At 59.6% G+C, this 24,516-nt stretch overlaps 2 protein-coding genes across 3 annotated transcripts in view; both read left to right on the top strand.

The window, feature by feature from the left end:
• The window catches only part of INTS3 (integrator complex subunit 3), a 32,421-nt gene extending 17,508 nt beyond the window's left edge, over positions 1–14,913 (top strand). Inside the window, exons 9-30 of the mRNA XM_081026918.1 lie at positions 1,166–1,263; positions 2,594–2,785; positions 3,605–3,692; positions 4,098–4,177; positions 4,530–4,621; positions 4,931–5,037; positions 5,731–5,850; positions 6,088–6,217; positions 6,638–6,692; positions 6,899–7,002; positions 7,449–7,493; positions 7,687–7,806; positions 9,297–9,450; positions 10,287–10,355; positions 11,176–11,251; positions 11,635–11,748; positions 12,013–12,061; positions 13,024–13,191; positions 13,446–13,546; positions 13,677–13,749; positions 13,935–14,091; positions 14,191–14,913. Of these exons, the coding sequence (XP_080883044.1) occupies positions 1,166–1,263; positions 2,594–2,785; positions 3,605–3,692; positions 4,098–4,177; positions 4,530–4,621; positions 4,931–5,037; positions 5,731–5,850; positions 6,088–6,217; positions 6,638–6,692; positions 6,899–7,002; positions 7,449–7,493; positions 7,687–7,806; positions 9,297–9,450; positions 10,287–10,355; positions 11,176–11,251; positions 11,635–11,748; positions 12,013–12,061; positions 13,024–13,191; positions 13,446–13,546; positions 13,677–13,749; positions 13,935–14,091; positions 14,191–14,268 (2,270 nt within the window). The 3' untranslated portion in view covers positions 14,269–14,913. The remainder of the gene's footprint in view (positions 1–1,165; positions 1,264–2,593; positions 2,786–3,604; positions 3,693–4,097; positions 4,178–4,529; positions 4,622–4,930; positions 5,038–5,730; positions 5,851–6,087; positions 6,218–6,637; positions 6,693–6,898; positions 7,003–7,448; positions 7,494–7,686; positions 7,807–9,296; positions 9,451–10,286; positions 10,356–11,175; positions 11,252–11,634; positions 11,749–12,012; positions 12,062–13,023; positions 13,192–13,445; positions 13,547–13,676; positions 13,750–13,934; positions 14,092–14,190) is intronic.
• SLC27A3 (solute carrier family 27 member 3) lies at positions 14,858–20,622 on the top strand. Of its 2 annotated transcripts, none has more exons than XM_081026919.1 (10): positions 14,858–16,838; positions 17,161–17,370; positions 17,688–17,846; positions 18,304–18,428; positions 18,693–18,887; positions 19,000–19,090; positions 19,198–19,396; positions 19,628–19,725; positions 19,847–19,977; positions 20,279–20,622. In XM_081026919.1, exons 1-10 carry the CDS (start codon positions 15,914–15,916, stop codon positions 20,453–20,455), a joined length of 2,310 nt encoding a protein of 769 aa, XP_080883045.1. In that variant the 5' UTR covers positions 14,858–15,913; the 3' UTR covers positions 20,456–20,622. The 2 variants fall into 2 exon arrangements, with proteins under 2 accessions (XP_080883045.1, XP_080883046.1); XM_081026920.1 differs by having other exon boundaries at positions 15,959–16,838; positions 17,139–17,370; positions 20,279–20,609.
• Positions 20,623–24,516: the final 3,894 nt, after the last annotated feature.

The raw sequence follows: 24,516 nt of genomic DNA, 5'->3' as shown, positions 1-24,516 counted from the left end.
GATGCTGGGTAGGAGAGGCTTTGGCGGTCAAATATGGGAAGCCTGGGACCGGGCAGGCTCTGCCAAGTACAGCTGTACATGGGAATGGCAGATGTGTAGAACAATCCGTGTGGCTTCCAGACAGCCCCTACTTGGCAGGCTCCAGCTGTCAGTACTCCTAAGAAAAAGGGAGGCAGAGAACAGGACCTCCTCCTCCTTGCCGGCAGCTGTTTGGCTCAGGAGGTGAGCTGATGACCATCTTCCAGCAGGGGAGTGAGGTCGGCTCGTGAGCCTGAGTCAGCAGAGGGGCTGGAATTAGTCCCGTAGAGAAGGCTCCTTCTGGAAGCAGTCTTGCCTCTGGATTCCAAGGGTCCAGCGGGGTCAGAATCCCCTCTGGGGGAGGGAAAGAGGCTCAGTGTGCCTCCCCTGACAAGCTCCTTCCCACCTCCCTCTCCCCCTCCCCGGGTCCTGCTTGTGGTCTGAGCAATAACTATAGCTTTGCTCCCCACACCACCTCCAACACGTGTGTGTCTGCGTGTGTGTGTGCGCACACAACACGAAAGCAGTCTAGGACCGGGGGAGTCAGGAAAAAAGAGCGCCAGGTTCTACCTTCCACACTCTTCAAGTCAATGTGATTGAGTTGTTCTGAAGGCCTACTGTGTGCTAGGCACACGTGTGTTAACTCATTTCATCCCCAAGGCTTCCCTGTAAGATGGACATTTTATTTTCCACGTCTGCAGATAAAGAACATGGTTCAAGGAGATTAAGTATAATATAATATTTGGCCCAAGACCACACAGCTAGTGTCAGGCAGGATATGGACTCCAGAGCTCGTGCTGAGGCCACAACCCCGCCCTGATCCCAGGACCATCAGGAGCAGGAAGAGAGGCGAGGGTTGCCTGTACCCCCCTTCACTTCCCACATGTGGCCAGCTGGAATAAGCGAGTGCAGGCCCTGGCTGGCCACAGAAGAGAACGAGCACCCCGAGTCCCAGGAAGGGGGCGGCGGACCAGACACAGCTGCTGCTTAGCGCCCCCAGCAGCACCGAGGCTCCGCCTCTCTTGGTCTTAGAATTTCCCCATGAGCAAGACCGCTGGCCATCAGGACCTGGCCCAGGCCCCCTGCTTTCCATTCCTTCCGGTCCTCAGGCTGCTTGCTTTTCTCTTCCTTTCCACACTTGGTCCAGGTATCCTGCAGCTTCTTCAGTCAAGAACATCCCGAAAATTCCTAGCGTGTCGTCTGACCCCAGACATGGAGACGAAGCTCCTCTTCATGACCTCCAGGGTAAGCTCGTCTGTGCAGCAGGAGAAGTCGCAGGCGCAGGCCGGGCTGCTGCCTTCAGCCTGCCCACCTGTCCCCATCGAGGTCAGGTGGGTGCCCCACCCCGCTCCACCTGGCGTTGGGCATGGTGCTCGGAATGGGGGCACATACACCCGAGACTAATAGAATATTGTGTGCCAACTGCAATTGCAAAATAAAACATTACTTTAAAAAAGAGCAGGGGATACAGTGTTGAATGAGAGAGACAATTCCAGCTCTTGTGGAACGTCTGTCTGTCGAAAGCATCCATTAAACCAGTAGCTGTGTACAAATAATGTAACTGACGACTGCGAAATGCGCTGAAAGGGGACAGTGAGGGTGTCCATTCTGGGAAACCCCCAGTTTCTCCAGGTGAACCGGGAGCTCTCAGGAAGAGCTGCCTTTTGGTTTCCAAACGTGGCTGACTTGTGTCAGAATTGCGGAGCATGTGAAAAATAGCTCTTCCTGGGTCCCCCTCGTCCAGAGAATCACACTGGCAGTTCTGTATTTTTAACAGAATTTCCAGGCAACTGCTCTGCAGCCAGTCTGGCACTAGGGAACCTCTGCTCCAGCCGACTTCCAGTTTCCCAGGTCGTGCAGGAGAACCATTGGGACCTGCGCTGTCCCATGTCGTGGCCCCCGGCCGATTTAAATAGTTTAAGTAAAATGAAAGATGCGGTACCCCGGCTGCAGGCGCTACATTTGCAGCAACTTCTTTTGGACAGTGTTGGTCTAGATGTTTCTGGGGTTTTTTTACACCCTTCTGCTCTCTGTTTTAGTTGAATTTGGGGATCAGAAGAGGAAACCCAGAGCGGGGTCCTTCATTCGTGCTGCCCTTTGTAACCACGTAGCGTCCGTGGGGGGAGGACTTGGTGCGGGAAGGTTGGGAGAGTCCGTGGACCTCGGGCATCGAGCCTGTTAGGTTACTCGTGTCGGAAAGCCGCCGGTCGGTGCTGAGTGGGGAACGGGCGCAGCTCTCGTTCTCCAGGAACACTCCTTGCTGTTCACAAGTAGCTCGAGAAAGGAACAGACTGGGCTCGTGACTGGAGCGTTAGCAGAGGAACGAGGAGTGGACGGGGGTAAACGTGACAGGTCATTGGCAAGCAGGACTGCACCACCGCACGTGGCTGCCAGCACCTTTTTACAATCAAAGACTATTTTAATCAGGAAGTCTGGAGAGAGAATGAGTTAATGGCTAAATTGTGGGAAGAAGCTGAGGTCTGGTCAAGCCTCGAGTTGAATGGCACTCCTTTTGCTCTGGCCGGAGACCCCAGCCTCCCTTCCACGTCTCTTGTTCCAACGCCCACTCCCCCAGGTGCGGTTTGGTCAACAGAAGCGGTACCAGGATTGGTTCCAGCGCCAGTACCTGTCAACCCCAGACAGCCAGTCTCTGCGCTGTGACCTCATCCGCTACATCTGTGGGGTGGTCCACCCTTCAAATGAAGTGCTCAGTTCAGACATCCTGCCCCGCTGGGCCATCATTGGTTGGCTGCTGACCACATGCACGGTGAGAGGCGGGGCTGTGGGGTGGAGGCCGTTGGGTTCTCCCCTCGTGTCGCCCGTCTTGCCGTATCTCCACGCTTCTTCCTGACTCTCCAAGGCCCCTGAGCCCTGACTCCCTTCCTGTCTCTAGAAATCTCTTGCACTCATTATTACTTCCCATCGGGGTTTGGGGTGAACAGGTCCGTCTGCACTGTTACTGCCAGTCCCCGAGCCTGGGCTCCTAGGCGTCCCCGCTTCCAGAAGCCACATGGGCTCAGGCCCAGGCCTCTGCCCCTCAGGTCTCTCAGTGCCATTCCCTTGGTATCAGCTTTGGATCCGTCCCTTCTCCAGTCGTAGTGAATCAGCAGCGGAGCCGCTTTCCTCCTGTGACTGGGGTGGGACACTCTGTACTCTGGCATCTAGTTGCCCTCTGACCTCCTCTGGAGGCTCCCCTGCCCCTCCTGACTGGGTCCCTGGAATGTGCGGAGTCAGCTGTAACAGCAGCTTATTCCTGGGGTCTCCCCTTCAGGAGTGTCCCTGGGGAACCCAGCAAGGGCTCAGACCAGTGCTGTCTCAGCTCAGGGGTGACCAGGGACCCCCAGGCCCAGGTGTGCCCCCTTATGGGGCCAGGGTGTGTTCTGGATGTGCGGACCCCTGGGTTGGTGAGGCCACAGGCGCCTCACACTTGTTTACAGACTTGGGTGCCCCTCACGCTGAGGGGTCCACCCTGGGTCACTCGGAACCGGATTTCGTAGATGGCAGTGTCCTGGCGCTGGGACCTGCCTTGGGCTGCAGGGAAGGGAGCTGGTTGATGAAGCCCGTCCTTTTGCCCTCTGTCTTCCAGTCGAATGTCGCCGCCTCGAACGCCAAGCTGGCTTTGTTTTACGACTGGCTGTTCTTTAGCCCGGAGAAGGACAGTATTATGAACATAGGTGTGTGCCCTCACCGTACTTCACGGGGCAGCGCCGCTGTCCCTGTGACTGTCACTGCCCCCTTGACCTCGAAGGAAAGTTGCTTTGATGAGGCCCAAAGATCCTGCACCCTCTCCTCCCCGTGGCCTGGTGCTCGGTCTTGGGGCGCAGGGGGCTGCACGGTGGGGATGGGCAGGCTGCACCACATCCGGCCTCTCCTCCTGCTGCCTCCCTACTCCAGGCTGAGCGCTGGGGACCGGGGCGGGGGTGGGGGGTGGGGGGCGAGCGTTTCCAGCTGTTCTGGGGCTGGTTCAGTGGGAATGGGGGCCGGGACACACACGCTGTCAGCCGTTCACATATACTGATGGCTTGGCTTGTGGAGCGGGGACAGACTCTGAGGCGGGGGCCTTAATTCCATGTCCCCAGAGCCGGCCATCCTGGTCATGCATCACTCCATGAAGCCCCACCCAGCCATCACCGCCACACTCCTGGACTTCATGTGCCGCGTAAGTGCCACCAGCCTCCTCCTCAGGCCTGTCTGAGCCTCTACGAGTGTCCCCTCTAACCAGTGCCCCTTGACGGGGAGCAGACGTGGTCCCACTGCTGCACTTGGGTCTTTCCTTGTCTCCATGCGGCTTGTCAGCCTCAGGGGTGATGATGACAACACAATCCAGTCGCCCTGAGGAACGGCGGGGTCCACTCGGTTTCCCATTTCAGTCTGGAATGGTCAGGAACATTCCAGTCCTTTCTGCAGCCTCACTCCCCGCTGTCCCCGATCAAAATCAAAGCAGCTTTTTGGCCCGAGTTCAGCAGAACACTCTGGATGGAAAGCCCTGTGTTCTCTCTCCGCCCTTCCAGATCATCCCCAACTTTTCCCCGCCTCTGGAGGCCCACGTGCGGCACGGCGTCTTTTCCTCCCTCAACCACATCGTGGAGAAACGCGTGTTGGCGTAAGCACTGTGTCCGTGGGCGGGGCGGGGTGTTTTCTCATGTTTTGGTGGCTCAGGCTTTTCCAGACTGGGCTGCACCACCGTTGCCCCTGTACCCCGAAAGGAGTGAAAAGCACTCTTGCCTCTTAGAGGACCGTCCTTCCTGCCACCGCATTATAAAGGGCTTCAAACGCCTCCCTGTCCCCCGGTGCCCCTGTGCGGCGATCTCCGTGTAGCCAGGTGTACTGGTCAGGCTCAGACCCATCCCTGAACCTCTGCTGAGCTCGGGCTGAGGGGCTCTGATGTCCACCTTCATTCCTGCCCCCCTAGGCACTTGGCTCCCCTGTTTGACAACCCTAAATTGGATAAGGAGCTGCGGGCGATGCTGAGGGAGAAGTTCCCTGAGTTCTGCAGTTCGCCTAGCCCCCCTGTGGAAGGTACAGGACCCTTCTACTCCGGCCGGCTGCGCGCGAGGGGGGCGAGGGTCAGGGCCGAGCCATCTCTGTGCAGCTCTCCGTCTCTCCAACACTGTCCACTTGGCTCTCCTTCCCCAGTGTGCTTTTTTGTGTCATCCTCCTTGCTTCTCCCTCTCCATCTACTCTCACCTGCTTTTCGCTAATCTCTCTCACTGTCTTAACCCCTGTAGGTAGAGGCGTCTGTGGAATGTGTTTACCCCCCTTTAGCCTTGTCCCCTCTCCTCTTCCCTCAGCCCTGGCCCTGGTGGAAGGTGACCATTCTCAGGTCTTGCTCCCAATTCCAGACACACACTTTTTGTTGTTGGAGGGCAGGGGTTAAGCCAAGCCATACTTCCCAACTTGGTTTTAAAGTAAAGGGCACGTGGGACTGTCCTTGGTCTTATCTCCTCGCTGGTTCTGAGCTGAGCACAGAGGAGTCGTGGCCTATGCTGTGTTCTTCCCGGCAGAACCGCCCCCCTCCCCCCAATCCTGTAGGGTCCCGAGCATGAGACCTTCACCCCCGCAGGGTCCATACTCCACTTAGGTCGTGAACTCCTTGGTCTCTCACCTGCCCCACCTCCACCCCCCCCACCCCCCGACCTCCTCCTCCGTGAGCATGGGGCGTGTTAGAGGAACAGCAGGCCGTCAGACGCCTGGTCTTTCTTTACTCCCAAGTCAAAATTGAGGAGCCAGTTTCCATGGAGATGGACAACCACATGTCAGACAAGGATGAGAGTTGCTATGACAACGCAGAGGCAGCCTTCAGCGACGATGACGAGGACCTCAACAGCAAAGGTGAGGCTGGCGGCCAGGCCAGGGCAGGGCGCGTCGGCCCCGGGGACCCGTTGGCAGGGGCGGCCTGTCAGTGCGCTTGTTGGCCGTGCTGGAAAACGCCAGGGTGCAGCGCCCTGTACCTGGCTCTGAGGCCGGAGGAACGGAGCGCTGGCCCCTGGGCCGGGCAGGCACACGCCCAGGGGAAGGCCGCCAGCACCCAGGGCTGGGCAGCGACTTCTCTCCTACCCACTCCTTCAGGAAAGAAGAGAGAGTTTCGCTTCCACCCTATTAAGGAGACGGTGGTGGAGGAGCCGGTCGATATCACGCCTTTCCTCGACCAGCTGGACGAGTCCCTGAGGGACAAGGTGCTCCAGCTACAGAAGGGCAGGTGAGTACGGCCCCTGCTCCCCACCCGGGAGGTCCAGCCCGGGCTCTCCACCGGGTGCCCGCTGGGTGGCCAGAGGCTGGCATTTGCACTGCGAGTTGAAGCTGCATGCGAGGTGCCTTCCGCAGTTTAGGTTGGGGGGTGTGGGCTGGGAGTGGTGCTGCCTTGTTCCCCAGGAGCCCGGGTTCTCACTCGGTAGGCTCGGAGGAGAGGAGCCTGACATCCGAAGCAGGATGGGGGTGCCCCTTCTCTATGGGCCTCTGTCCAGAGAGCAGCAGGGTCTGCCCCAAGCTCGGGCTCCCACAGAGCCCCTTGGCTTGGCCGTGTTACGTGTGCTGGTGCGTGTGCACGCTCTCCTGGGCGTGTGTCCTGCCCTGTGCTGTCACTTACGACTTCGACATTTCCTCTCACGTCTGCGTGCAGCGATACAGAGGCCCAGTGTGAGGTCATGCAGGAAATCGTGGACCAGGTTTTGGAGGTGAGGACGGGCCGCCGCCTTGGGGGGCAGCAGCCTGGCCTGCCCAGCTGCGAGCCCCCAGGCAGCTGACCCCTCCGTGCTCCGCCCACACGGGCCCCTCTGATGGGGAGGGCCGGGGTGACCCTGAGGTGGACGCTGATGGGGCTCGGGCAGTGGGGCAGGCAGGCCCGGCCCGGCGGTGATCCCCTCTGGTGTCTCCCGCGTAGGAAGACTTCGACTCGGAGCAGCTGTCTGTCCTTGCGTCCTGCCTGCAGGAGCTCTTCAAGGCCCACTTCCGGGGGGAGGTGCTGCCCGAGGAGGTCACCGAGGAGTAAGGCTCATCCCCACCCCCCCACCCCAGGCCTCAGGGAGCCAGAGTGGCTCGTAGCGTCCAGCCCAGCAGGCCCCTTGCTGTGCACTTGAGACGGAGAACCTGTTGGCTTGTTTTTATTCTCCCGTGTACTGATCCATTTAACCATGGGTTTCCTTCGGCCTGCTGAGCGCCCAGCATCCTGGGGAAGGGGGTTAGCACGCCATCCCTTGTGCCCTGGACCCGCCCCGAAGGGCAGGCATCTCCCTTGAAATGACAGTGACAGCCCTAATGTGGTTCCACGCTAGGATGCTGCCCCCTCTGTAACCAGCTTCCGCGGCCACAGGGCGCTTACCTGTGGTTCGCAAAGGAGCAGGCCAGCACATAGCCTCGTGCGGGTCACCACACTCCTGCCTGCAGCCCAGCCTGTCCCTTAAGTGGGATCTCACGTCACCTTCCTCTTGTAGGTCTCTGGAGGAGTCTGTGGGGAAGCCTCTCTACCTGATATTTAGGTAAGCGCCCCGCTGTCGGGGGCACTGCCCTGCTAGGCCTCCTCCCTCTGGCACACACACACTCCTGTCCTGGGGCGATGGGACTCCCTTTCCAGGAAGGACGGGGTGTGCAGAGGGCACAGATAGCCACGCCTCCCCCGGCTCCCTGGGAGCATGTGCCCTAGGGAGCTGCCCACCCCGTCCCCACCTCCAGGAACCTGTGCCAGATGCAGGAGGACAATAGCAGCTTCTCTCTGCTCCTGGACCTTCTCTCCGAGCTGTATCAGAAGCAGCCCAAGATTGGCTACCACCTGCTGTACTACCTGAGAGCCAGGTGAGTGTAGGCCCCACACGCCAGAGAGCTCAGGATGCACGTGGAGAGCGTGTCCCGCACACGCTGACTCTCTCACCCTTGGCTGGCATCACCAGGGCCTTCCCTGTGTGGTTTTTTTTTTTTTTGTAGTAACATCTTTAACGTGTACAATTCAGTGGTTTTCAGAATATTCACAAAGTTGTGTCACTGTCACCATGATCTAATTTAGAATATTTTTATCAGCCTGCAAAGAAACCCATGCCCATTAGCAGTCACTTTCCCGTTCTCCCTCCCACCAGCCTGTGAACCACCGATGTGCTTTCTGTCTGTAGCTTTACTCATCCTGGGTGTTTCGTATCAATGGCATCAACCAGTGTGATGTTTTGTGGCTGGTTGTTTTCAGTTAGCATGTTTTTGAGGTTTCTGCCCTTGAACCGTGTATGGGTACTCCGTTCCTTTTTTAGGACCGAGTAATACTCTGTGTGGACGTACCACCGTGTGTGTTATCCATTCCCTCAGTGATGGACATTTCGGTTTCCACTTCTTTGTCTGTTGTGCATAGAGATGCCACGAATATTCATATACAAGTTTTTGCATGGAAATGTTTTCAGTTTTCCTCAGCATACACCTAGCAGTGGGTCAGATGGTAACTCTGTTCTTAAATTTGTGAGGAACTGCCAAGCTATTTTCCGAAGTAAGCGCCATCACTTTACATTCCCAGCAGCAGCAGTGTGAGAGTTCTAATTTCTCCACACTTTCCCTGTTTCTGGCTTTTTGATGACGGCCGTCCTCATGGGTGTGAAGTGGTGTCTCACTGGTTTTGGTGGCTCGTGATGTGGGACATGTCACGTGCTTATTGGGCATTTGCATATTTTCTTTGGAGAAATGTCTGTTGAAATTCTCTCCTGTTGTTAATTGGGTTGTTTGTCCTTTTAATGGTTGATTTTTAACAATTCTTTACATATTCTGGATACAGGTCCCCTGATCAATTATATGGTTTGCACGTATTTTCTCCCATTCTGTGGGTTGTCTTTTCACATTCTTGATGGCATTTTTTTTCGAAACTTACAAGTTTTAAATTCTGATGAAGTCCACTTCACTTTTGTTTTTGTCACTTGTGTGTTTGGTGTCATGAAAATGAACGCTTAGTGTTCTTGTAAGAAGTGTATAGTTTTAATTTTTACCTGGAGGCCCCTCACCCACTTTGAGTTAAGTTTTGTACATGTTGTGACGTAGGTGTCCTCCTCGCTCAGAGCCCAGAAGGCAGGCAGGCACGCCTTCTCCAGCCCCGCCTGAGCCCCGTCCCCTGTGCTGACTGTCACCGGTTAGCAGCTTCCTGACGGGCAGAGCCCTGCCGGGGACGCTGGGGAAGGAAGAGCAGGAAGGACAGTGCGTCCGAGAGATAGAGCAGCCCCGGGGTCTCGGGCGGCAGAGGGACTCCCGGGCCCACGGCGAGGTGGGAGGCTGGGTGCTGAGGCCCGGCTGCTGCCTGAGGCCCGGCGGTCTTGCAGCAAAGCGGCCGCGGGGAAGATGAACCTGTACGAGTCGTTTGCCCAGGCCACGCAGCTGGGCGACCTGCACACGTGCTTGATGATGGACATGAAGGCCTGCCAGGAGGACGACGTGCGTCTGCTGTGCCACCTGACGCCCTCCATCTACACCGAGGTCAGCTCTGCCTGCATGGGGCCCGCGGCCTCGGGGGGTCACTTCTCCCTACTCCACCGCTGTCCCGCCTCCACCTGCTGAGCAAAGGGGAACAATGTCTGAAACCCGCCAAGGCCCTATGCTGTGCTTTGTGCGGAGAGGTGGGGTCTGCGCCTCTCCGCACGGCTCCTCTGAACCCAGGATGGGTCCCCCAGCCAGATCTGCGTTCCCAGATCCGAGCCCCAGGGCCAGCCGACGGCTCACCCTAGATTCTCTCTAATGGTGGGTTGCCCCAGCCCAGGGCCTCGAGTGCAGACTCAGCGTTTGCTTCCCCAGCTCACTCGCAGTCTTCTCCAGGAACTGGGACAGAGGAGGACGTATCAGCTCTTCCTCCTCTTGGCGAAAGTTCCCAGGAACTGGGAAATCAGGGCGTGGGGTGTGGGCCTGACCGGGGGACTGTGATCTCAGCCAGAAGCTGGAGGGAGGAGGGGCCCAGGATGGCAGTTTCCTCCCTGGTGAACTGGCCTCTCCAGAAGGGGTCCTGCTCATACCCCTCACGCGCCCTAAACACTCACTCTCTACACCCTCTTTAGAGCTGCCATGCGTGTCGTCACCTTACCCACGCAGGACGCACGGTCACTTCCAGTCCCTTGGGGCCCCAGCTTTGTCCCTGCCTGGGGCCCCTGCTGTGCTCACTGATAACAGCCCGGCTCTTCACGGGCCAGCTGCCCAGCTTCAGGACAGCTGGGCCTTTGCCTCGGGCCCTGTCCGGCTGCCCCAGCCCCCTGAGCATATGTGAGGTGCGAGCACGGGCTGCCCCCTGGCCCCTGCCCTAGCTCCCCTCTTCTTCTCTCCAGTTTCCAGATGAGACCTTGCGGAGTGGGGAGCTGCTGAATATGATCGTGGCCGTCATCGACTCTGCACAGGTGAGCGCCCAGCTGTCATCCCGAGGCCTGGAGGCGGGACTGGGGAAATGGGGCCTCAGAAGGGAAGCCCGGGCCGCTCTTGAGCAGCTGTGAGCGCGTTAGGCCTCGGGGCTGGGAAGGATGGCCGAACCTCGGAGAGGCATGCTGGGCCACCAGTCCCTCTGGGGGTCCCCCTTCTCCTCCATAGTCTTTGGGCGCTTCCGTTCCATGGCGACAGCAAAGGACTGGTTTTTGCTCTCAACCGGCCTTCCCCTTGACTCAGGATGAAATGGCCAGGCCATTGCTGTGTGACCTTTCCACCAGGCAGAGGTCCCTAAGAAGCGGCAGCTTTGCTCAGGGCCATTCTCAGGCCTGAACTGGCATCCATTTCTGTTCCTCCTCTCCACTCAGTTGCCCCATCCATGAAGGAGGAAGTTTAGCACTGCAGAGTCCCGCCTTTGCTTTTCTCTCCCTCACACCTGTAATGCAGAGCTCGGCCTCCCATAGCCCTTCCCTCCTCCCCGGGCACAGCCGGGGTGGGTCAGAGGCCCAGACTCCGGCCAGGTTGTCCATTCTCCTGCCGTCAGAGCATGGTAGGTGGTTTTCCCTCACTATGCGTGTTCCAGATAGGCCTGTGGTTACCACTCAGGCCTGTTGCTCCTTTCCCGGACCGCTTTGTCCTGCAGAGACCCCAGCATCCATCATGTGCCATTTCCTCCCTATCCCTTTAAACTAGGTTTTCACTTCCTCTGATTTTCCCCATACCAGCCCTCCTGCTTCTTCCATACGCATTTCCTGGTCTCTTTTACAATCAATGGGTCTGCCTCTTTGTCCTCCTTAGCTCCAGGAGCTGGTCTGCCATGTGATGATGGGGAACCTGGTCATGTTTCGAAAAGACTCGGTGCTCAACATACTCAGTGAGTGAGCAAACCCTTCCGATGCCCTGGGAGTAGGTGGGGAGTGGGGGCGGCCTTGTGTATTCCTTAGAAAGAGGAAAGCTGGTTCTGGGGCTGAGAGGGGGGAGAGCGGCACTCCACCCGCTGTGTGGTCCTGGGCCACGTCTCCCCGACCTGTTTCTTGTTCGCAATACGGAAAGAGGGCGTTGGACCTGCAGCCTGAGGGCTCAGGGCTGATGGGACTGCAGCAGCATGTGAAGGCTTTGGGCGTGCTCGGTGTGGAAAGGAAGGCTTAGGAGGCATCTCTGTGCCAGCCCTGCTCTGGGAGCTGGTGGGCAGTGGATCAACCGTGGGGGGGTCTGGGGGGGGGAGACGGGGGAGAGAACTGTCTCCTCTGCCCGCAGTCCAGAGCCTGGACTGGGAAACCTTTGAGCAGTACTGTGCCTGGCAGCTCTTCCTGGCTCACAACATCCCCCTGGAGACCATTATCCCCATCCTGCAGCACCTCAAGTACAAGGGTGAGTGGGGTTGTGCGTATAAAGCCTGGGGTGGGACACCCCCAGTCCAGCTGAGGCCTCTAGGCTTCTAGATGAGCCCAGAGCCACCGCCCCCCTTCCCACTACAGGGCCTTGCGTGCGGAGGGCGGGCTCCCTGCGGCCCTCCTGCTCTTAGCTGAGGCCAGCAGGCCATCTGAGCCAGGAGCTGGGGGTCTATAGGACTGGGGAGGGGCTGTTCTTCCTGGAGGTACACTTTCTCCTGAATGGCCTCTCCCCTCCCCACAGAGCACCCAGAGGCCCTGTCCTGCCTTCTGCTTCAGCTCCGGAGAGAGAAGTGAGTTCCAGTCCAGCACACCAAGAGATGGGCCGCATAAAGGGCTTCAGGCCCGCCCCTTTGGCCGTGGTTTCTCCTATTGTGGACGTGGGCTCATTCTGCCCTTCCCCCAAAGTGATTTACAAATAGGCAGCTCCCCTGGGACCTGGGCTTCCTCTCGACTTTACCCCCCTGCCCACCAGGAGCTGCCCTGGGAGGTGGGGACCGGACATCCCTGCTTCCTGCTGCCACAGCAGTTCTAATCCCGGTGGCTCCTGCCTCCTTCTCCCCTCCCCCACACTCCTGGGGCCATGGGGCTAATCCAAGAGGAGAAAGGGTTAGAGCCCAGGGCTCAGGCACCACCCCCTCCCTCAACCTGCTGTGCTTCCTGCCAGGGGTAGGCTGAGAGGGAGAGGAGGCCGGGCCCTCCCTCCATCACTGGCACTTTTCCAACAGCCCCACATAAACGGGGAAACAGCTGTCTTTTCCTTCCTACCTTCTCGCCTTCCTTCCACCTTTTCTCCTCTTGCCTGAGACACTAGAAATGGTACAGAGCGTCCTAAAGGAAGGGGGAGGTTCGGGGGCCGTGCAGGCTGGGTCTTCCCAGCCCTCTCCCCTTGCCAGGTGGCCCACAGCTCTGGTGGGCAGGGCAGTGCTCACGCACCACGTGCTGTCCCTTTGCCTCCCTGACCCATTTCCGGACTATTTTGGGCAAAGTGGGGGAGATTTGGTGGCTTCCTTCCCCACACGTGCATGCACGCACCTTCTAGCACAGAAACTAAAGAATCTCACTTCTTGTCTCCTGGCTTCCGCAAAGGACAAAACCAGGCATTCCTGGGCCCAAAGAGAAGAGGGAGAGGGATGTGAGAGCAGGAAGCTACTGCAGGACTCGCGTGGGGCAGGGTGGGGCAGGCTGGGCTTCGGGAAATGAGTCCCCGGGAGAGCCTGCGGTGCCGGTGCCCACTGTCCTGCCACTTCCCCAGGCCCAGCGAGGAGATGGTGAAGATGGTGCTGAGCCGGCCCTGCCACCCCGATGACCAGTTCACCACCAGCATCCTGAGGCACTGGTGCATGCGGCACGACGAGCTGCTGGCCGAGCACATCAAGTCCCTTCTCATCAAGAACAACAGCCTCCCACGCAAGAGGCAGAGGTGGGACCCTCGGCCGCCAGCCCCGCCACCCATCCATCCGCCCCACCTGGCTTGTGGGCGACATCTAGTGGTCTGACACGCCTGGCAGGCAGGACCACTGGCCCTCGCCCTCTTCCCAGTGCCCTGTGGCTGGTCCCTGCCCTGGCTCTCCTCCCAGTAAGGGCTGTCTGTGTCTTCAGGAGAGACCCTGGTGGTGGTGATGGGGGGCGGTCTGCACTCCTGAGCCCTCACCTCCGGTTCTGACTTCCCCACAGCCTACGGAGCTCCAGCAGCAAGCTGGCCCAGCTGACTCTGGAGCAAATCCTGGAGCACCTGGACAACCTGCGCCTCAACCTGACCAACACCAAGCAGAACTGTACGCCCTCCCGGCGGTACTGCCCTCGCTCCGCCAGCCGCTGGAGCCCGGTGGGGATGGGGCAGGAGGTGCCCCTTGGGAGCTGCGTGCTCCCAGACAGCTGACTGCTCTCCTTTCCTTCCCCCTCTAGTTTTCAGCCAGACCCCAATTCTCCAGGCTCTGCAGCACGTCCAGGCGAGCTGTGATGAAGCCCACAAGATGAAGTGAGGCTCCTTGGCCTTGGGAGGTGGTGGAGGAAGGCCGAGCGGAGGGGCCTGCTGCAGACACAAGCTTAATGACCAGCAAGCCCATGGGGTTGGAGAGAGCCCCGGGCATGGGGCCCAGAAAAGGATGGGGGCACCAGAGGAATGAGGCCCCCACTCCGACAGCTCGTTCTCCGTTCCCTCAGGTTCAGCGACCTCTTCTCCCTGGCCGAGGAATACGAGGACTCTTCCACCAAGCCACCCAAAAGCCGGCGAAAAGCAGCTCTGTCCAGCCCCCGAAGTCGAAAGAACGCCACACAGCCCCCCAATGCTGAGGAAGAGTCCGGTTCCAGCAGTGCCTCGGTGAGACCCCCGCCAGTGCACAGGGGCACAGGGAGCGTGGGGTGCAGGTGGAATGGGGCAGCGCTCGTCCCAGCTGGTGACCCCTTCCATCTCTTCCAGGAGGAGGAAGACACAAAACCGAAGCCCGCCAAGCGGAAACGGAAGGGGTCCTCTGCAGTGGGCTCGGACAGTGACTGAGGCCCCTGCTTGGACTGCCCTCCCCTCCTCGGTGAATCAGGTTCCCTAGGGGCTGAGGGGCTAATAGGGAAACAGCCTCCCCCACCCAAAACGCACTGGTGGGAAGCCTGATAAGCTGCCATGCAGCCCCAGCCCCTCCTCCCCTCCCGGGGCCCCCAGCCCCATTACACTGCTGCTTGGCTTCCATGGAAGCCAGAGGCTGTGCAAGGCCCCCCTTTCCCCCGCCTCCCAAAGATCTGTTTCAACCAAAAGGAGAAATGGCAAAGGGGCAGCGATCCTGGGATGAGAGGAAAGACCCAAGTGTGTGGGTGTCCCTCGTGACTTCCCCTCCGGGTCTTGATTTGCTCTGAACAGGCATTTTATGAAATGGGCATTGAATGGCCCGGCGCCTGTTCCTCTCCCTGGGGCCAGTGCCACAGTGTTCAGGAAGGGACCTGAGAGGGAGGCCACAGCCCTACCTGCTGTGCCCTGGAGGCTTGTGTTGGCCTGAGGTTGGCACCACAAGCTGGGCCGGAGTCCCAAACACGTTCCTCTGAACTGTCAAATGGTCCCACTTTTTTGGTTGTCTTTTTTTTTTTTTTTTTGGCAGAGATAATCGTGTTTTAAAAGTTGTTTTTAAATGATAATAAAACAAGCCAGAATCTCTATTGTGCCAGTTGCTGCCCCACTTACCCTTTACGTTCATCTCAATTTCATGGGCACCCCCTGTGGCTTCACAACTTCCCCCTTTGCCCTTTTGGCCCACCCCCCTTCTTGTATGAATCAGGAGGGGCTTGGTTTTGCCACCTACCCCTGTCCTTCCAGCTGCCACTGGCCACGCCCGCCAGGCACTGACCTGTCCGGGCAGAAATTGATGCCAAGGTCTGTCCTTATTCATCTCTCAAGAAGCTGGCGGCTTCCACAAGCTGGTACTTATCCTCTGTTTAGTAAGGCCATGTGCTTACCAACTACGGGGGACAAGTGCGGGGGACAAGTGCGGGGCGAGTTCAGCTACCAGGGAGACGGCCCCTCTTGCAGTCTGTACCAGCAGAAGGAGCTTGGCTAGGCTTTTGTCCCCACGCGGACCCAGGGGCTGCGTGGCCAGCTGCGGAGCCGAGTGCAGCTGGGCTGAATGCAGACAGCTCCTGCTCAGCCTGCAAATTTGTCTCCGAATCCAGGTTCTCCCTCCCTCAAACCTCCTCCTTCCTTTGAAAGTAAACCGCTGGAGGCGGCCTTTCCTTCCTCTCCTTCCCGTTTCCTCTGCCCCAATTAAAGCCGGGATGGAAAGCATTGGCCGGCCTGCCCGATTACAGCACCCTTTCCAAAGGGAGGAGCCTCCGCGCGGCCCCTCCAGAAATCTGGCTGGCGGGGCCTCCACCTTTCCCCTACTTAGCTCGGCCCCCACCCATCCCGGGGTGGCTGCCGCTGCAGGCTGCCGGCAGCTGGAGGGCGGGCCTGGCTCTGGCTACCGTGCCGGGACTTGCAGCATCAAACGGGCAAGGGGCCGAGTTCTTGGTCTCTCGGGAGACAGCAGTGGCACCCTCCAGCCCCGGGACAGAAGCGGGAGAGATGGACTTCTACCCAAACGCCCTGGCTCACAGACCTGGAGGCCAAGTCCAGCCAGAAGCCTGCACCGCCCTTGAGGCGAAGGGACCTAGGACGGGAGATGACCCCGGGATGGCGGGGAGGCAGGCGCACCGCCCAGGACCCGGTGGGGTGCGGGCGCGCGCGGTCGGGAGGGAGCGCGCCCAGGGCGGAGCGTAGGGGTGGGGAGGCCGGGAGCGGGGGCCGCCCCCAGCCCCGCCGCCCGGCTCCAGGGGGGAAGGGGCGTGTGCCAGCGCACGCGCGCTCCCGGCAAGGAGCAGTCTCAGATCCAGAACGAGCAGCCCCAGTTTTTCGGAAGCGAGTATCAGGACCGGCTGCGAGCGGCCGGGGCCAGACGGCGCCGGGTCGCGGAAGAGGGCACATGGCTGCTGTCCTGCTGCTGCCCCTGCTGTTGCTGCTGCCGCTGCTGCCGCTGCTGCTGCGCCTCTGGCCCCGGTGGCGCTGGCTCGCCGCCGACTTGGCCTTCGCGGTGCGCGCCCTACGCTGCAAACGCACGCTCCGAGCGCGCGCCCTGGCCGCGGCCGCCGCCGCCCCGCAGAGCCCCGAGGCGGGCTGCAGCCTGGCCTGGCGCCTCGCGCAGCTGGCCCGCCAGCGGCCCGCGCACACCTTCCTCATCCAGGGCGCGCGGCGCTTCAGCTACGCCGAGGCCGAGCGCCAGAGCAACCGGGCGGCGCGCGCCTTCCTGCGCGCTCGGGGCTGGGACGGGGGCCCGGGTGGCGGCGGCGGCGCGGGTGGCGCCCGGGAGGGCGAGCGGGCGGCCGGAAGCGGCGCGGCGCGGGCCGCGGGGGAAGGGGATGGCGCGGCCCCTCTGGCCCCCGGAGACACCGTGGCGCTGCTTCTCCCGGCCTGCGCGGAGTTCCTGTGGCTCTGGTTCGGGATGGCCAAGGCCGGCCTGCGCACGGCCTTTGTGCCCACCGCCCTGCGCCGCGGACCCCTCCTGCACTGCCTCCGCAGCTGCGGCGCGCGCGCGCTCGTCCTGGCGCCAGGTGAGGCCGGAGCGCGGGGGCGGGGCCTGCAGGAAAGGGGCGGGGCCGAGGGCCGAGGGCCGGGCGCTGAACTCGCACTGGGGTTCGCCAAGGCCGGGGATGCGTTTCTGGTTTGCGAAGGGATGGAGCTGGTGCCCCAAGGATTCCCTGGGCTTCAGGTCCCAGGCCCGTGATGGGATGTTTATACTCTTCACCCTCATCCAAGAGCAGTGGGGCGGGCCGCGGGGTGGGGGGAGGGCGGTGCCAAGAAGCTAAGGGGTGGGGAAGGCTTGTGGGTGGCGGCAGGCAGAGAAGCGGAGCTGTGCTTTCCCGCCGCATCCAGAGTTCGTGGAGTCCCTGGAACCAGATCTGCCGGCCTTGAGAGCCATGGGGCTCCACCTGTGGGCTGCAGGCCCTGAAACGCATCCTGCTGGAATCAGCGACTTGCTGGCTGACGTGTCTGCTGAAGTGGACGAGCCTGTGCCTGGGTACCTGTCTGCCCCCCGGAGTGTGATGGACACGTGCCTGTACATCTTCACCTCGGGCACCACCGGTGAGGCCAGGACACCATGCTTACCTCCCAGAAACTCGAGACAGGGGAAGGGCAGGGGCCTGGGACCTGCTCGGCCCCCAGCCCCGTCCCCCCGCCCCCCCGGCTCCCCCCCCCCCGGCTCCCCCCCCCCCCCCCCGCAGCAAAAGCCCCAGAGGGGATACTGATCCCAGCGGCCATATATATCCTCCCACCTCCCCGGACTTCCCACGTTTCCAGGACAGCCTTGCCTCTGCCTCTTTCTGGGGAAACCCAGCAGGCGCAAAGAGGGAGGCAGGGCTCTGAGCTGAGCCCCCTTCCCTGCTCTCCCCCGCCCCCAGGCCTCCCCAAGGCTGCTCGGATCAGTCACCTGAAGGTCCTGCAGTGCCAGGGCTTCTACCAGCTGTGTGGCGCCCGGCAGGAGGATGTGATCTACCTGACCCTCCCGCTCTACCACATGTCTGGCTCCCTGCTGGGCATTGTGGGCTGCTTGGGCATTGGTCAGTCTTCCCCAAAAGCCCCATTCAGTCCTCCTGCAGGTGTTTCTTCCAGCAAACAGTAAGCACCTGCTGGGGTGCTCACCTGGAGTGCTCCTGAGTCCTTCAGGTAGACCCTCCAGAGCAAGGAGGAGGCAGGCCCTGCTCTCCAGGAGCTCCGGGTACAATGGAGAAGCGTGGCCTGCACAGGCCTGCAGACTAAGGAGGCCACGGGGTTCATGGAACTCCCCATTCCAGGGGGAGGGGGAGGGGAGGAGGCAAAGGCACGAGAGGGTTGGGACTTGGGGTAGAGGACAAGGATGGACCATTTGGGGATGGAGAGAGGAAGGGGCACTCACCTCTGAGGCACAGGTGGGAAAGGAAGAGGCCACCTTGGCCAGCCCCCTGAAGGAGAGAATGTCACACGGCAGCTGCCCTTAACCTCACCTCCTTCCTTCCCCTCCCTCCCGGCTTCCGGCAGGGGCCACAGTGGTGCTGAAGTCCAAGTTCTCAGCTGGTCAGTTTTGGGAGGACTGCCAGCAGCACGGGGTGACAGTGTTCCAGTACATCGGAGAATTGTGCCGCTATCTTGTCAATCAGCCCCCGGTGCGTGGGCACCACGCTGGGCAGAGCCACCGAGGCGGGGGTGCAGGCTTGCAGTCGTTGACAGAGACGCTGAGACAGTTGTCTGGGGGTTGGAGGGAGAAGAAAACGGAAGGGTGGGTTGGGGCCCGGGACAGTGGGACCTCTGATGACTGGGGCGTCTGAGGGGTCACAGTGGAGAGGGTTTCTGGGCAGTGGGAAAATGGGCCGTCCCTTTGGGGAGCTGGCATTTTGACATTGAAGCCCCTGTCCCTCTGCACTCCTCAGAACCAGGCAGAACGTGGGCACAAGGTCCGGCTGGCGGTGGGCAGCGGGCTGCGCCCAGACACCTGGGAGCGGTTCGTGCGGCGCTTCGGGCCCCTGCAGGTGCTGGAGACTTACGGGCTGACCGAGGGCAACGTGGCCACTTTCAACTACACAGGACAGCGCGGCGCCGTGGGCCGGGCTTCCTGGCTCTACAAGGTGAGAGGCAGGGAGGAAACTGGGAACGCTGTGCACAGTGTGGGGGGGGGGGCTGGCGGGGAGGGGGCTCAGGCGACTGAAATGACCCCGTGCCTGGGCCTCCCTTCCCCAGCATGTGTTCCCCTTCTCTGTGATTCGCTATGATGTCACCACAGGAGAGCCGTTTCGGGACACCCGAGGGCACTGTGTGGCCACACTTCCAGGTTCGTGCTCGTGGGGTGAACGGGGTGGGGAGGCTGGCACGGGAGGATGGGCCCTGGGAAGTAGGGGCTGCAGGCAAGGCCACCCCTGACCCCCGTGACTCTGCCAGGTGAGCCAGGGCTGCTGGTGGCTCCCGTGAGCCAGCAGTCGCCGTTCCTGGGCTACGCTGGGGGGCCAGAGCTGGCCCAGGGAAAGCTGCTGAAGGATGTCTTCCGGCCGGGGGATGTTTTCTTCAACACTGGGGACCTGTTGGTCTGCGATGACCAAGGCTTCCTTCGCTTCCATGACCGCACTGGGGACACCTTCAGGTATCTGTCCCTACGTTTCCCACTCCTTCTTGGGCACCCGACCTCCGTGACCCGAGCCCCCTAAACCTCTGCCCCTTCATCACCTGCCCAAGCCCAGCTCCTCATCTACACTCTCAGACCTGCTTCCTCCCTGTGGCCCGGGCACCCTGCCCTCATCCCTGACCTTTCTGTCCCCACCCACGTCACGAGACCCTGACTCCTGACTCCCTTCACATCTCTGCTCTCTGGCAGGTGGAAGGGAGAGAACGTGGCCACGACCCAGGTGGCCGAGGCCCTGGAGACCCTGGATTTTCTCCAGGAGGTGAACGTCTATGGAGTCACTGTGCCAGGTGCCCGGGCGTGGGGGGTGTGGGGAGTACCCGGCCTGCCGCCCTGAATTGGTACGATGGGCGCAGGGAACAGGCCTCGTGGTCAGCCACCGCCGCTGAGCCTCTCCCCACCCCCACCCAGGACACGAAGGCAGAGCTGGAATGGCAGCCCTGGTTTTGCGTCCCCCCCACTCTTTGGACCTTGGGCAGCTCTACACCCATGTTTCTGAGAACTTGCCACCTTATGCCTGGCCTCGGTTCCTAAGGCTGCAGGTAACCAGCCACTCCTGCTGTGACCCCACCCCACATATACGCAGCAGTTAATGGCTCCCTGACCCCACAAAGGGCCCCCCCACATAATACACTCTGAGGAGAAAGAACAGTGCCTTCACACCTTCCCAGACACTGCTGCTCACCCCTCGTTCTCAGTCTGGCCCTTCCCTGTCATCCTCTCCCCTAGACCCTGACCTCATACCTGCCCCTGGACAAAATTCAGGCAACTTACCTGAGCCCCCAGCCACCCCCCCCAGCGCAGTGCCCTTTCCTTCACCTCCCTTTGATGCGCCCTCCCCAGGAGTCTCTGGCCACCACAGAGACCTTCAAGCAGCAGAAGGTTCGGATGGCGAAGGAGGGCTTTGACCCCAGTGCTCTGTCTGACCCGCTCTACGTTCTGGACCTGGCCGGGGGCGCCTACCTGCCCCTCACAGCTGCCCGGTACACAGCCCTGCTGGCTGGGGACCTTCGCATCTAAGAGCCCTGCCCCAGCTTGAGGGAGGGGCGTCTGGGGTGGGGACACAGCAGGTGCCCCGAGACTGTCAGGGATCTTTTCTCTACCAGATTTGTAATCATTCTTTTGTAATAAATGGGGCTGGAGCCAGTCTGGCTCTGTCTTTCTGATCTCCAGTACTGGTCTTGGTCTTCCGTGTCTGTCTGTGGAACTGCTTTTCCCCCGGACGCTTGCCCTTGGCACAGAGCCCGGGCCCTCCTGCCCTGACTTCATGGGCCTGGACCTCAGTGTTTTTCCTCTCAGGTGACCCCGGGTGATCCTTGTCCTTGGAGAACCCTGGTGACTGATGTCTGTCTGTGCTTGCGTGTATCCGGTCCCGGTTTCACTCCCTGAATGCAGGGCCCCCACTGCTCTCTGGGGAGCTGCAGGCCCCCAGGGGTTGGCTCAAATGGCAGAGATGGACCAAGGCACAGAAATGCTGCTCCCTTGGTCAGCCAAACTGTCTCCACCGATTCAGGGGTGGTGGGGCCGGGGGAAAAGTCTCAACCAGGCAAAACAAAGGTTTGGTTTTCGGGAAAAGGGTACTCGAGATGTCCTTCTCCTTCACAGCTGTGTCTGATAAGCCAGCGAGGGGAGGGCGGGCCATGTAGCCTCCCAAACTCAGATGTTCCCAATTTTACCTAATCTTAGTCATATGTTCCCAGAAGCAGCTGCTCGAGTTGGGGCCCACCAGGTTCTGGGGAGAGTTTGCCTGAAGCCCTCTCCTTGGAGCAGGGCTGAGTGCATGTGTGTGTGTGTGTGTGTGGTAGCGGGGGGGGATGGTGGGATCTAAACGAAGAAGGCATCAAAAAAGTTAATCAGGGAAGGCCTGGTGGCTCAGGTGGGTGGAGCTCCGTACTCCTAACTCTGAGGTCGCGGGTTCAATTCCCACATGGGCCAGTGAGCTGCGCCCTCTACAGCTAAGATTGTGAACAACAGCTCTTCCTGGAGCTGGGCTGCTGTGAGCAGCTGGAGGTTGGCCTGAGTTGCCTGTGGGCTGCTGTGGGCTGCCGTGGGCTACCGTGGGCTGCCATGAGCGATCCGCAGCCAGCGTGAGTGGCCTGCAGCCTGGCGAGAGCTGCCGTGAGCTGCTATGAGTGGCCAACTGACGACCGGCAACCGGGGGGAGCCTCAGCCGGGGGGAGCTGTGTCTTGCACAACTAGACTGAGAAACAATGGCTTGAACCCAAGTGGGGGGGAAACGGAAGAAAGGGGGGAAGAAGTTAATCATCTAAAAGCTTGAAATGATGAAGCTCCGACATTTTCTCCTACTTTCCCTTGGGTTGTCTTTCCCCTTCCAAGGTCGGGGGGATGCGCCCCACCACCAACTTGGAATCTCTATGGCAAACCCTCCTATTCCAAAACGTATACCTTGCCCCAAACCTCCACCAACAAACGCAGTCCTGTGTCACCGACAGATTAGTGTTTCCCCCAAAATAAGACCTAGCTGGACAATCAGTTCTAATGCGTCTGTTAGAGCAAAAATTAGTATAAGATCCTGTGTCTTATTTATAATATTTATTTATAATAAGACTGTGTCTGTACAATATAATGTAATGTAATGTAATATAAATACCGAATCATATTAATTTTTGCTCCAAAAGACGCGTTAGAGCGGATTGTCTGGCTAGGTCTTATTTTCAGGGAAACATGATAATTGAGACACGCACTGAGGTGTAGGCGACGTCTTCACACACCCATAGATGTGGGATTTAGCTCATTCTGCTCACCTCTAATCTGCCGGGAAGACCCTAATAGGGTTTGCCTGGGGGTGGCTGGCATGCGGTAGGGTGGGTAGCTTTGTCATTTGGCTGGCAGGGGGCCACCTCCTGCAGCTGGCCGCTTACAACCTTAACTCACCAGGTTTCCCAGGACTGAGCTGAGCAGCTGTGGGGACAGAGTCCCAGAGAGCAGTTTCCAGGCTCTCAGTCTCACGTGGAAAGGTGCTGGCTCGGGTAGTATATGGCCATCAGCTGTGACTAGTTGGCCATCAGCTGTGACCAGTGAGCCATTAGCCACTAACATAACTGCCGGGGCTACCCTAGGGGGTCGGTTGTTGGTTGGTTGGCAGAGAAGCAGACGGCAGGTTGCAGATTGTGAGGCTCCTGCTTCCTGTGTCTCCAGCCCAGCCGCCAGCGAGAATATAGTGGTGTGACTCCCCTATCTGTGGCTCCGTGGGTGTTCCTCTTAGCCTCACCATGTCCTGCGTTCTTGTGCGGGGAGCGGGAGCTGAGGCCCTGCATGACAGCAGCCATCTCCTCCCTGGTGGAATCATACACCAAGTCCTTTCCCCCACAATCCTCGTTTCCTTTGCTCTAAATCTGCACCATCCAACACGGCAGCCCCTAACCAAGCACCTATCGAGTGCTTGAAATGTGGCTTGTCTGTAAGTGTAAACGACACATCAGCTTTCAGACTTAGTACCAAAAACAGAGTCCAAATATTTCTCTTAATGATTGTTTTCTATTGCTTACGTGTTGAAATACTAGTTTGGATGGACTGAGTTCAATAAATATATTTAAATGAATTTCACTTGCTTATTTTTACTTTATAAACGTGGCTACTAGAAAATTTAGAATGACATATGAGCCACGTTATATTTTTCTGCTGAACAGAAATGGCCTATACCCTGTCCCCACTCCTCACTCTACTGACCCACAAATACCAGGTGTAACGCGTCAGTTGTGCTATAAGACGCCTAATCCGCACACAGCAGCCTGTGAGTAAGGCCTGCTGGGCGGACTGTCATGCAATGGGCGAGCCAGGTGGGGGGCTGGCATGCTGTCCTCCAGGCCACCCTCAGCTGTCTGAACCAGCTTTGTCACACAGGCTACAGCTACCTAGTGGCAGGAATGGAGAGCTACGAAGGCACACTTCTGAGCCCAAAGAATTAGGTTTTCCAAACACCACAATTAAAAATAAAATAAATTGTCAAAGAATTAGGGGTTTTTGCTAAAAAAAAAAAAAAAAAATTGGAAGTAAATTACAATGGAATTATGAGATAGTCTGCAAAAATAAAATAGGTTGGTTCTCAGGGCTCAGTTCCCTCTCAGGAGACCGGTCAACCACTTTGGGACACCGGGGTGGGAGGGCGGTGGACCAGAGAGCTCTGTCTCGCTGCCTGTTCTCCGCTCTGTCTGTGAATCCCCAGGGTACCTAGCCCACGTGTCCTCAACAAATAGAGGAGCCGGAAAAGGGGCCCTGGGGTCACAAAAATGCTGCCTGTTTTGTTTTGTTTCACAGCCAGAGGATATTTGATATTTTCACATGGTTTAAGAAATCACAAGACGAATGGTTCAAGACACGTAAAAAGCACATGGGATTCAGACTTCAGTGTCCACGAGTAGTTTTACTGGGACAGGCTCAACTCATTCCAGCATGCGTTGTCGTCTGTGCTACAAAAGCAGAGAGTGACAGAGGCCGTGTGGCCTCCAAAGCATGAACCAGTTAGCGGGTGGCCCCGGACGGACCCCGCTGGGACGCCCGTCCGAGGGCCTGGGCCCTCCGGCCCGCGGCTGCAGCCTCCCCGCGCGCAGCGTTGGGAGCCCGCCGAGGCCCACGAGCGGGACGCCCCCGGGGGACGCCGGCGACCGCTGCCCGCGGGGCCCGGCAGGAAGTCCCCCGCCGCCCGGCGCCGCTGGAGGCCACTAGGTGGTGAAAGGCCCCAAGCCGCCAGCAGCCCGACTCCCGCCAGCGCCGCCACGTCCGCGTGTGCGGGAGGCGGGCGAGTGGGCGGGGTCACCCCGCGTGGGCGGGGTCACCCGCGTGGGCGGGGCCAGCCCTCCGCGCCGGCCACCCAGACAGGCGCCTGCGCACTGGGGCAACGCCGCGGCTCCCCGCGCTCCCGCTGAAACGAGGAGAGAAACGCAGGGCCGCGGCCCCAGTCCCTGGAGCTCTCCTCTCCGGGCCTCTAGGGCCAACGGGGCGGAGATTAGTCTTGTTTTGTTTTGTTTGGAGATAATTCATAGACCCTAAAATGTACCTTTTTAAAATTTAAAGTTCGGTTTTCAGTGTGTTCATAACTGTGTGCAACCGTAGCCACTATC

The sequence above is a fragment of the Rhinolophus hipposideros genome, assembly GCF_964194185.1.
Source record: "Rhinolophus hipposideros genome assembly, chromosome: 19".
NCBI lineage: Eukaryota > Metazoa > Chordata > Mammalia > Chiroptera > Rhinolophidae > Rhinolophus > Rhinolophus hipposideros.
Note: the sequence above shows the minus strand (reverse complement) of the source record. Positions and strands in the feature narration are given on the sequence as shown.